Below are 12842 nucleotides of genomic sequence, written 5' to 3'. Positions count from 1 at the left end.
TCTTTTGCTGGTACAAATACAGTTCAACATCAGAAGCATAAAAATGCTATATTTGCAGAGTATGTTTTTCTCCTCAGAAATACTATATATGTTAATTAATGGAGCATTGGTGTACAGTAACCGCTGTGGTAACCAGGGGGTATATCCAGTTGCTTCTCTGTTACTAAAATGGGTTTCCCTGCAAAACATCTCATACCTGAATACTGTAACTTCTGACAAGGAAAACATTAGTAGCGGTTCCTACATTTTGACACCAATTCCGTTGCCTTTATCATCATGTAGAAACTGCAAAACCCACAACCTTGCTGTTACTTTTCATTACACACAGTCAGTATTAGTCCATTAATCATTGGCATTCGGTGAACAAAAGATCAGCTAAAAATACAAAAAGACAGATCTACTCTCCTTGTCTATGGTTCCGCAGGAATTCCTCCCCCCCCCCCCCGGGAAATAAAAAGTATACGGTAATGGGGTTCTGCTTTAGCAACCCTCTGCAAACTGCCACCTAGTTATTAAGCCAAGGCTACAATCTTATGTGCAATCTTGCAGGGGGTTTCACTGAACTTGGTGGTTTTTACTTCTGGGTAAAGATGTGTAGCATTTTTCTTTCATATCTCGCATGCTTTCTTCCCACTGTGGAATCCAGAGAACTCATATATCACAAAGATAAAAAGCATCAACGTATTGTAGGTGTGGTGGAGCCAGTGATCCAATGACCTGCCCAAAGTGAGACTCACATAAACAGCATTGGACTAACATTTGCACTGAGATCCTCCATAGCTGTACAGATGCTACACAGATATTTAGGAATCAGTGCAGACAGAACAATAAACAGGGATTATCCACACTCTTTCCCAGCCTCCTCCAGTCAGCAATCCTACTATCAGGTGGCAGCCATGACAGGGCATGGTGCAGTACTATGTTTATCTTATTGCACATATTTGCTTGGCTTCTCCTACATTAGGCAATAGCAACCACTCTCCTTGGCATCCTGTAGGAGCGGAGAATAAGCAGAAGACAAGTTGGTAAGAGATGTTGCACAATACTCCCCCTATTGGGGAAAACTGCACTAGTATACGTTTCTTGCTCTGCTGTTTGCCTAAAAGTATATCACATATGCAAGCTTCCCCATCCTAAGTACCTCCCTCTGCCTAAAAATCCTATGCACATTTGGAGGTAAGCAGTTTGCTTCTGAATAGCAATTTCTGGGAATTGCAAGGGTGGACTGTGCTCTTACACTAAGCTCCCACGTTTTCCATAAGCATCTGGTTGGCTACTGGGAGAAAACGAGCATTTGACCTCATCCGGAAAGGCTCTCGTTGTATAAGTTGCATTTACTTTCACATGCCTAGACAGCGGTGTCTGTGAAGAGGAAAAGCACTTAAGTATTATAAAAATGTCACAGCAGCTCAACCTAGTTTCTCGAGTCGTAAGTGAGTGTTGGTGCCGTCATTAAACTGGTAAGAGAAGCCTGGAAATGAAGCCATAGATTGCAACCACTGTATGTAACGGATCTTTCCTATTTCACCTTACATGGTGATGTTTTTGTCAATCATTATTATGAACTTTGGATACTTAACGGCCTGTCAGTTGTTTTTTCCATCAATGATCGGGTTATTTAGTTTTGTATAAGTGGACAATGAGCATCCAGTCAATTATTTGGAAGAGTTTACTGAAGAATTGGGTTATTCTGCAGAACAGCGAAAGTAGCTTGTAAGAAACTGGAATGGCGCTTTGAAATTATTCCGGTGATTCCTATTGTCAGTCCTATTCTCATTTCAAGGTTGGCTCATTTCTGCAAGTTCCAGCCGCCTGCACAAGTTTAACTGCTTGTTGACAGTGCAACTGAAACTCCGGATTTAACTGGCTGGCTAGCACTGCTTTTACAGCGTAAACCAAACATTTATTCCACTTACAAGGATGTACTTGCTTCTCAATGTCACTATGCAAGGAATAACCATCGAACTGAGCAGTCAGCAGCACAGAAGGTGGCCTTCAGTACACGACAGCGATGGACCACTTTGGGAGGAGCCTTTTATCATTATTATTCAAGCTAATGAGGATGAAAATAGTTCTGAGGTTTGGCTGGAGCAAGGTCACGTTGGAGAGACACATTTGAATTGGCTTTTGCATCTCTCACACCCGCTATGCGAATTGATTGAGAGGATCTAAGTGGCATGGATGTGCTTTATTTTGCTCACTGCACTGCATTAACATCCATGCTGGAAATGTTCTCAAAGGTGTTCTTAGTGTCACTTGTGAAAAAGGCTCAAGTGACTTCTGAGATGAAGCAGGTATTGCAGCATGCAAATGACATGCAAGGGCAACTGCAAGCCCATCCAAACCTCCAAACTGCCTTTTTCTCTTGCCCTTAGAATGAGACACAGTAATAGCTGCGAACAGCAACTCAAGCACGTCTTTCATTATTTCCCTCTCCTCTTGCTCTGCACAAAAATAGTACCTTTTCCATGTACACATGTGGATGCAAGTGTTCTTTAACCTTAACTAAACTGAAACCTGAGAACAGTTTTGGTAATCCCCAGCAGAGAGCTGACCTACCTGCTTGATATATTTTCCTTCTGAGATGTCACAATGCAACGGAGAATTATCAATCCTTCTAAGTAGCCTTTCAGTATGCTCCATAAAGGAATCCTCATTCGTTTGAATTTCTTCATTTCTATGAACGGTTGCTTTATAAAACAGCTGCTATTGTTGTTCATTAAAACTCCTTTCAAACAAATTCACGCTGGGGCAACAAACTCAGGTGTCTAGGCTCTTACATGAATGTGAAGACCATTCATTTAATGGATTTACAGTATTTACAGTAAGAAAAATATATAGTGTTAGGTGCAGCATATCTGCAACTGTAAGCTAGTGTTTTGGCTAAGTTCATTGCAAATACTAGGCATTTTGATTAAGAAAACAGTGACCTTTTACCACATTTGTCAGTAGATAAATTATTTCAGTATGCACATAAGTATTTTATGGAATAAAAAAAGATCCTCAGGCCAAAGTACTTTGACACTTTTAAAAATCTGAAACAAATCCGCCCACTTTTTTTTTTTAATAAATCAAGCAGACCATGCTACACACAGTTGGCTAACTATTTACAAAGCACCCAGTTAAATCCTACTTAATTCACCCACTCTGTGAAAATCCTATCTCACTGGTGTGTGGAATACTGATGATCCCACAAAATGTGTACCTTTCTCAGAGGCTGGACAGAAGGTGGAACATGGACTATACAAACTGTTGCTATAAGATTAACCATTAAGCACCACGTTTTAAGGAAAGTGGAGCAGATAATAGGGAGTTCTGCAAGTACTGAAGAAAGAAACCAAGCACAGCACAAGGGCACGTCAATCTAGTTTAATGTTTACATGTAGAAGTTACACATAACAAGAGACTAAACAGGATTTTCAGATGTAACAGAGCTGTAATGAAATGAATGCTGCTGTATATTAGAAAAATAATCTTGATACAGTCATCTGATTTTTATTTTTTGGTCTAAGTTCTTTGAAATTGATTTACACCAGTAATCAGACTGAAATGTTCCCTGTTGTCCCCCCCCCATCCCCCCCTCCCCAAGTTTCAGTATCAATAGTCTTTGGACGAAAGAAACAGCAACTGTACATTTGTTGATAGTTTGCCCTTTGGTTATAAGCAGAAAACGTTTTTCACTGTTTTTCCAAAGCAATATGCCACAGGGCTGAAATTCTGGGGTAGCATCCCTCTTGGTGTTAAAAAAGTGTTCCGTGTTTTGTGATTCCTATTTCTGTTTAGGCAACAAAAGAATTTTATAAATGCTCATTATTATTCCTCAGCACTGTACCCATATTGAAAAAAGTAGTCATCTCAGTTCGTAACAAACAAAACCCTTACATCTCAACGCTGTTTCGCATACACTGTAATATAAACCACCACCCCCTGTGCCTAACAGACAAAAATGTAGCTTCAAAACCGTATGATACAAACATCTTTTTAAATTCAAATTAAAGAAAAACACATCTGTATGGACTCAACAAGTTTATTTGTGGTTAGACATCTCATGCATTCATGCAGGACCAACTCTACCTACAGCTGTGGTTTCTGAATCTAAAGGGGGTGGGGGGGAGAGGAAAGGAAGAGACACCCCCCCCCAACATCCAACATATTTTCATCATCAGCAGTTCTGCACTTAAGCCAGAAAGTTTTCCTAAAGAAATCTTCCCACAGATTTTTAAAAAAACATACACAGCTTTATAATATTTACAAAAAATATTTAATTAAAAATATTTTATAATTACAGTAGGTCTATTAAAGCATATACTTTTCTCACACTTATAGAACCTCTCTCTATATACATAGTATGAAATGTCACTCATTTTTTTTTGTAATCTATACAATATGTAACACTCCTGCAGGGAGAAGAAAGTCCCTGAGGAAACAATAAAATCATCTATTTTAAACAATAGATGTCAAAACAAAAGTTATCTACAACGCCTCTGGTAGATTAGTAAAGCTTCAGTTTTCAGCTGCTCAGCGCATTAAAGTTATACTTCTAAACTCTGATTTGCCCTTGATCTTCTATCAACAGAAGGGCCACACTTATGTATGCTGAAGATTTAAACCCCCTCCCTCCCAGACAAGTGTACAATTCACATCTGATCTAAAACAAAAGAGTTAAGAGACATGTGTGTAAAATGCTATGAACGTGCAAAGTTGTGAAATTTTTTTTCTCTCTTTCTCTTTTTTTCTAAAGGAAGTATGGAAAGAATTCTGGAGTAGTTGATTTATTATTATTTTTCCTTCTGCCCAGTGGCTGACATTTCTTTCTTTCTTTTTCCCCCTCCCTCTCTAATGTGTCTTTCTTTCTGCGTCTCTGGCTCAGGATCTGCCTGCTGCACACCTGTGGAAGAGGAATGAATAGAGTGGGGGTGTGAACCATTCTGCTCCAGACTGACTGGCGCCACCAACAAAACAGAAGACATGCTTGATCAACAACCCAAAACAAACCAGGTCAAACAACAACCGCAGCTCCCAGGCTAGGCCAAGCAGAGGAACACACAGCTGCAGGTCCAAGCTAGAAGCTCTACGGAGGAGAGTGGAAGAGAAAAAGAAAGAAGGAGTTTCCCTCCTCCTCCTCGTCCTTCCTCCCGTCTCTTGTTGCTGCAGATCGGGCAGAGGGGCAAGAAAACACTGCGCCCCGTCCTAGGCATGTTTACTTGGCAGCAAGTCGCATGGAGTTAAATGGGACTTGCTTCCCAGCAAGTGGGTGTGCAGATCACAGCCTGACTGTCAAAGAATTCCTTTAAGACAACCAACATTTCCACAAATGTATTATTCATTGCTTTTATGGGAAGGGACAGAACTCCTAAGGAACATGCCAAGGAGACGGCCTGATCTGTGAACCAGTTAAAAGCCTGAAGATGTAGACAAAAATGCAACACTCCTCTTCCTTAAAGGAATATGAGAAAGTGCATTGTTTTCCCCCACTGTTTTATTTAATGTACACTATCTGGAATTTATTGAAAAGGTTGATTTTACTTAACCTGCCACAATCCTATATATATAGTAAATAAATAAGTGTATACACATTGACCTGCCCCTGTAAGGTAAACGTGTAGAATTAAACAGAAAATAAGTGTACGTTTGAACCTGAGTCACAAAATCATTATGCCAGCACAACTGAACAATTGAATTGACTAGATTACATTGGTTTAAATCTTAAATTTTCCTGAATTAGCTGGTAAATCGCAGCCTAGCATATGAAGTGTAAATACGTCTAACAGGTACCCATGTCCTACGATTCCAATTGTACTCAGTTTCCAGTAAGTGTGCCTGAGACTGGAGTGCCTAATTGTTGAGCAAGAATTACAACCTGATCCTAACTATATTTACTTTGAAGGCCTAGGGAATTCAACGAGACTTGGTTCCAGGTAAGTGTACCTAGAATTGCAGCCTTAGATGGAAACCAACACGCATGGCAAAGGACCCTGACCCCAGCTCTGCTGACACACCAAATCTTAAAAGAGGATACTCACCTTGCAAGTGCAGTTCAGCGGCACAGAATACTGTCCCCTGGCTTATTAACAGCCCCAGCCTGCACAGTAACGAGAGAACAGGAGTGTGGCGTTAGAGTTAGCACAAACAACAAGCTTAGCAATCGGCAACCTTCCTCGCGTGGCTCTCTAGAAGACTGAGAAGCTCCACAATAAAGGGAAGCAGGGCAACCTCACAAAGGGGCAGAGGAAACTGCAAGCTCTCTATGGATCCCCTCCTGGGCTAGCAACTAGTGACAGGTTGCATGCTGCCAAACGTGACAGCCTCTTGCTTTGCAGACCCACAGGGACCCCAGTTGCAGCTGAGGGTCATGTGCTTCCCCTGTGGAACCAAGGAAGGGCATCATCCATCGCAAAACCCAGAGATTCGACAAGAGGTGTGAGTTTGTTAACTGAACAACTGGAGCACGATTCTTTCTTTGAGTAGATCTTCACTGCAGGGGATGGTAGATCATAGGGAAAGATGATGGTAGTCTAGTCTCACATAGCCTAGGGTTATTCATTGAAACAATTAATATTCTTACCCATCTGGGGTGCTTGTATTTTGTATTTTTAATGGTCTAGTCCTAAATGCACTGACCCCAAGCCACCTCTAGTCATAAACACCACAACTAGTGGGTGCAGTAGGTATCTCAATTCTCTTCCAAAGCTGTGTCCAGCCCATTCTGTGGGACCCAGCTCAGCACTGTGAGGCAGATGTGTGCCGATATGCATCTGTATCCACACTGGCTCCATAAGAAGACCTCCCATGTGAGATGGGGAAATAAAGCCCATTCCAAGAAATGGAAGTAGGTTGCATATGAGGCATATACAAGTGGCACGTTAAGTGAATTATGTGCCTGGAAACATGCAAAAGCTAGATCCACTTTGCTGCACACCAGCTGTAACAGAAAGGCTATGTAGTGCATATGTATAGCTACCGAATGACAATACGGTCTGTATGTGTACACATAGGTATACATGTGCAAATTGCATCTTGCACTCTGTTAAGTGTGCAGTTATGTGTCTATATTGGCACTCGCACAAAAACACAGGCAACCCAATTTCACGTGCAATTTGCAACCCACAAGCCAATTAACCCATATTGTCGGGATTTAACGAGCTTCCCTCCTGCAGAGGTCGGCACCCGATCCGATGCTAGTATTCTGCAGACTGCAGGCTGCCGCCGTATGCTAGATGCTGTACAAATTATAGGAAGAACAATTGTCCCTGTCCGGCAGGCGCGCACACTACCTAAATCAGACATCACCAAAGGAGGGAAGGGGGAAGCTTTGAGGATTGGGGGTCGCTCCAAGATCCCCACACCCCGACTTCATTGTCTTGTAGATCGCAGTGTCGGGACCCGATCTTGCACCCAATCGCTTAACGGGGCCCCGAAACGGACCCTTCACATGAAAGCACTCCCGAGCTTTCGAGGGTCGGTGGATCGCGACCTCGGGGCTCTACTTTGCCCCCAATGATCTGCTCTGGGTCTTTCCGCTACGGGAGGGGGGGGAAGAGGGGCAGGTTCTCGCTCCATAATAAGCAGGAGGGCCACGGCCACCCGTTTATCCATCCATCCATTCCTCCCGCTCTGGGGGCGCCCGGCGTCCCGCCTCCGAGCGCCCCGGCGGAGTTGAGCGGCGCGTGTGCGCTCCTGCCGCTGCCCAACCCGGCGCGCCTCTCTCTCCCCTCCCCGGCCCGTCGGAGCTGCGAGCAGCGCTCTCTGCCCGCCGCCGCGGCTCTTACCGGGTCGCTGTTGAGCGCCGTGAGCGGGGTCCTGGGAGGCCCTGCCGGGTAGCTGGCCGGGTGCAGCGGGGGAGGCGGCAGCGGCGGCGGCTGCTGCTGCTGCTGTTGCCGGAGCAGCGCCGGGTGCGTCTCGAGGGCCAGCTGCAGGTCGAGGATGTAGTCGATGACATGCTGCAAGATCTCCACTTTGCTGACCCGCTTGTTGGGCGGGATGGTGGGCACCAGCTTCCGGAGGCGGCTGTAACAGTCATTCATATCGCACTGGAGGCACAGCGCTGCCGGCTCCTCGCCCGGAGACGGGCTCCCCTTGTAGCAGCCGTGCTCGGCCAGGCAACGCAGCGCCAGGTCGCCGCCGCCTCCACCTCCTCCTCCTCCTCCGCCGCAACAGCAGCCCGCCAGCGCCTTCCTGCTGGGGTGTCGCACGGGACTCACCGCTTTCATGGTGCAAAAGAAACGCAGGCGGGCGGGCAGAGCCCTCGGGCGCCCCGGCCAAGCAGCTCCCACCCGCAGTGCAAGCAAGACAAGAGGCGATGCAGCCAGCGGTGGGCAAATCAAAACAACGGAGAGTCCGGATTTTGCAAACGGGGTGCGCGACGAGGGGGAGGCAGGAAAAACAGGAAGCAGCGGGAGAAAACCGTGTAAAAATGAAAAATAAAAATGGATAAATTCCAGCCGCCACCTACCCAAGCAATATATCTATATCTATACTGTATACCTAGCGGGCTGCTTACTTCCCCTCCTTCCCTTCTGCCGCCACTCCAGTCCCAACCCGGCTCTGCTCAGCCCAGTTTGCAACGCCGCCGTATATATATCTAGCGCGGGGTAGAGGCTGGGCGGGGCGCGCGCTGCCCGGGCCCAAGGAAAAGGAGAGAAAAGAGCTAGCGAGAGAAAAGAGCGAGGGGGTGGGAGAGACACACAAGAGTAAGGGAGGGGCGATGTGTATGGAAAAAAGAGAAAGAAGTGAAGCACGAGTATTGAGCGCCGCGCTTTAGCCAATCGGCGGCGGCAGTTTTCTCTACGGAACGCCGCGCCAGCCAATGGCGAGCGGCTCCATTCTGTCAAACGCTGTGTAGGGTCTCGGCGAAAAGGGAGGCTGTTGAACCCGAGGGAGGAGAGATTGAGAGAGAGAGAAGGAGGGAAGGAGGGAGGGAGGGGGAAAGAAGTTCCTTCCGAAGAACTGCGGGAATGCGATTGGAATTCGCTCTCGCTCCTCGCCTGCCGGGATCTCGCTTTCCCCAGCGGCTCGCGGAGCCCTCGCCACAGCCTTGCATAGTGACAGGCGCTGCTCTGCTCGTGATCTCGCCCCGAGGCCGAGAAGAAGCAATGGCCGATTGTTATCTCCCCCCGCCCCCCGTCTCCGCGCAACATTTATTCTTCAGGCTGCTTAATTATCACTTCACCAGCTAGTCCCTGAAGAAGACAGCAGCTTCCAGTTCCATTTAGGGCATTTTCATATCTCTAGGATTCTTTCACCCACCCCACCCCCACCCGTCATATTTCTTGACACCCAGGGTATTTAGCAGATAATAATCAGATCCAAACTTGAATGCGGAGAAGTGTGTGGAGGAGCGGGGCTGGAGGGGGGCTTCTCTTAAGAAAAGCAATTGCCTTGCAACATTAAATTAGAGCACATAACTATTAAAAATTCATGGCGATAGGGTATTTAAAATTCCTCCATGCCATATAATATTAATCCATTTAATGTAAAATTCATACCTGTAACTTAATTTGCCTCATTAGTGCCCCAGATCACGTATTAGTTCAATGTACCATGTTTTAAATATGATGCTGGAAATGCCCGGATTTCTGTACTTTGAGACAGCACATTAAAATTAACATGCACATACCTCGCTTGGAGTGGACTGCAGCCTTTTAATTCCATAATGCCTTGCACCAACCTTCTACGAAGCCTTCTTAAACTATTCCAAATTAAAACCATTAAACCGCTGAATAATGAGCTAAAATGTTATCTCTTAGGGAAAAAAGCACTGTCCTATATTTCTGAACCACCATGCAATGATTTTGTAGTCATGAAATCATACAGTTCTATAGGATTAGTGTACTGCATGAATAAATGTACTGGATCTACTTCCACTGATTCTGATGTCCAATGAGCCACTCTGCAGCCAGTGGGTTCAGAGATACATAGTCCTTGTTCACAGGCTGTTTGTGAAACAAATGCAGTGAGAATAATTTTATTTTAAACTGTGATTGTATATGTCCATTTTATTATACTTCTTGATTCTGGAACAGCCAGAATGCTAGAATATGAATTGGAACACACAATTCTAAAGTCCTGAGTGTGCCGAGACCATGGAACACACAATCACATGCAAACAAGCACATTTCTATACAACACAAAAAGTATATTTTACTTCTCTTACAGACATTAAAAAATATATTTGACAGCAGTTATTCCTTAAGCAAGTTTTTTAAATGTTTAGAGGAAGATTTGTTATTTTTACACACACCAAAAAGCCCCAGTTGCGTCCGCATGTGGAATGTAAGTGAAAAATAGTCAGAAACCAGTTAAACTGCAATACTTTTAGAATTTTAGTCACTGGGATTATAGTTACAATCACTCAAAGAGAGTTTGTCCATTAAACGCAGCGGAACTGCCTTCAAAGTCAACATACATTGGATAAAGCTGCCTGCTTGTACTCCAAGGAAACACGTTTAGGATCTGGGTGCTGATCAGTTTACCATTCTGATCCAAAATGCACTTGTCCATCTAAAACTCTACTTGGAAATAAGTCTCAACTTCAGAATAACATGCCTAAAGAAAATAGAACTGGAAGTGAGCAAATCACCTTGTGAGAGGTGGATATTAAAGTATAGTTTTTACTCACTGACACCTCACTGGAAGCATCATTTATTTCTAAATATTTGCCACTACTAGAACTAGGTAAGATTCTCATGAATTTTCCTGCAGTTATAATTTTTCTCTTGCACAAAATCCTGATTCAAAGGCTGTTTCTCCCTCCCACCAAACTTAACAGGATCTCTAGATTTAGTAGGTGCAGTGAAATCTCACTGTTCCATCTTAATTAAAATCTGTGTGAAACTAGATACACTACTGTAGTTAATTGTTTTGGTTGTACAGATTTGGTTCTTAGAGCTAATCTGATTTCACTTTAGGAAACTGGTGGGAAATCCCAGTATGGATCCCATTCTTCTGGCGCCAATCTGGTCTGAACAGATGGGCAGATAAACCATTCCTGAACCATTCTTGAGTCTTCATCAGCAAGCTTGCAGGAGAAAGGAGTCTGAGCTTATGTGAACTGACTGACTCTTCTAAATTATATAGTGCCCCCACAGTCAGATAGTCTAGAATTCTGTGTTCAAAATACATCATGCAGGTTAGAATAATTTGTATGCATATGTTTAAGTTGAATGGTTTGTTTTGAGTGCACTGGCTTCCGAGATTTCCTGTGATATTGGCTTTCCCCCTCCTTTCCCCCCTCTTTGCTAATGAATAAAGTGATACATGAAATACTGAGCAAGTGAGAGTCTAAGAAACAGTGGCTGGAAAACACGGACCTGTGTGGAGTGTCAAAGTCAGTTTTCCAGATAGCATCAAGTGTTCCTGGCATTGGGCAATTGGCACAGATTAGGGATTCTGCTGGTTTACCGCCCAGGTTGCTACCCGACAGTCTGCTTGCCTCAGCTGACAGAGCTGGTCACACTGGTGGTTTTGAAGACTCCCAGACTGCTGGTTCGGAGGGACTTCAACATCCATGGTGAGGCAACTGGCTCTGGGTTGGCTCAGGACTTCATGGCTGCCATGACGACCATGAGGTTGTCTCAACATGTCACCAGCCCAATGCATATGGCAGGCCTCACACTGGACCTGGTTTTCTCAACTGGGCAGGAAGAGAGTGATCTGAAACCTTGTCACTATCACTTCCTGCTGAGATTTATCTTTCTGCACCTTTTACTCTCTGCAGACGAAGGGAACAGAGGAGGATGATCCACATTTTAAATGTGAACGGCGGAGTTAAATGTCTTGGCAAAAAGATAAATACAATAGGTAGGTAAGTAGGTAAGTATTATTATTATTATTATTATTATTATTATTATTATTATTATTATTATTATTATTTAGTACATCTGTATCTCCCCTTTCCTCCATCATGCAACTCAAGGCCACATACATGAGGATCCTTGGCAATCTCTTCTCATCCAGAAACCAACAAGACCCAGACCGGCTTAGTTTCTGCAAGGGGGGTGGCCTCATATGCCTTCAGACCTGGTAATTCTGTTTCCAAAATCTGGGTTTTTTGGGTGAGTTTCAGGCTTGTTGGGCTATTAAAATGAAAAATGGACATATCAAGATACCAAATTTTGCACCAGCAGTGTTTGCATTGTGTGTGTATGTATAACTGGTTCAGGTAAACCATAGCAGGCATAGATAAACCTCAATGTTATCTGCAGGCTCAGGGAATCACCAAAGGTTTGCAGCAGCACAAAAAATATTGGGGGGCGGGCGGGCGGGCGGGCGGGCGGGGAGCTAAGGAGGAGAAAACTGTTCAAAACAGCCCAAAGAGGACTGGGTAGCCACAGAATGGTAACGATTGGGGTGTGGGGCAGAAAACTGTGCGGAAGGTGGAATGGAATGGAATATCCTTGAGGACAGCATCACTGGCTGACAAAAACTGAACAGAACTTCACACTGCAACATTTTGTTCCAGGGCTGGCCTGTATCCTTGAATAAAATGCCCCAGCCAGTTGTGGACTCTGGGCTCTCAAATTTCAACGGCGCCCCGTGTGACGCTAAAATTCGCCCCCCCTCTCGCGCACTGTTTTACAGCATTGGTGTAGCGCCTCCTGCAGCGCAGCTTCTAAACCGGCTGTGCTGTTCTAAAACTGCCTCTGCTCCAGTGGCAACAGACTATATCTTGTTGATGCTCATATCACTATCCCCTGATTTTTCAAATCTGTCCGATATAGCATAGCATTATCATTTTATTATACAAAGTGCAATCTCTGCATCTTTTGTCATCTTCATCTTTTGTGAGCTCATATTTTCCTCCCCCCGCCTTCTCCCTTTAAGCAGTTTTACTCTCAAATAAA

General features: G+C 44.5%; 1 protein-coding gene across 2 annotated transcripts; it reads right to left on the bottom strand.

Moving 5' to 3' along the window:
• Positions 1–3354: 3354 nt before the first annotated feature.
• On the bottom strand, positions 3355–8688 carry ID4 (inhibitor of DNA binding 4). 2 transcript variants are annotated; one of them, XM_079984030.1, is made up of 3 exons: positions 7770–8688; positions 6024–6082; positions 3355–3775 (listed from the first exon to the last, which is right to left on the bottom strand). In XM_079984030.1, exons 1-2 carry the CDS (start codon positions 8208–8210, stop codon positions 6038–6040), a joined length of 486 nt encoding a protein of 161 aa, XP_079840156.1. In that variant the 5' UTR covers positions 8211–8688; the 3' UTR covers positions 3355–3775; positions 6024–6037. The 2 variants fall into 2 exon arrangements, with proteins under 2 accessions (XP_079840156.1, XP_079840155.1); XM_079984029.1 differs by lacking the exon at positions 3355–3775 and adding an exon at positions 4014–4888 and having other exon boundaries at positions 7770–8686.
• Between the last annotated feature and the right edge of the window lie 4154 nt (positions 8689–12842).

The sequence above is a fragment of the Podarcis cretensis genome (genome assembly GCF_951804945.1).
Source record: "Podarcis cretensis genome assembly, chromosome: 7".
Lineage (NCBI taxonomy): Eukaryota > Metazoa > Chordata > Lepidosauria > Squamata > Lacertidae > Podarcis > Podarcis cretensis.
This window is presented reverse-complemented; position numbering and strand designations above follow the sequence as displayed.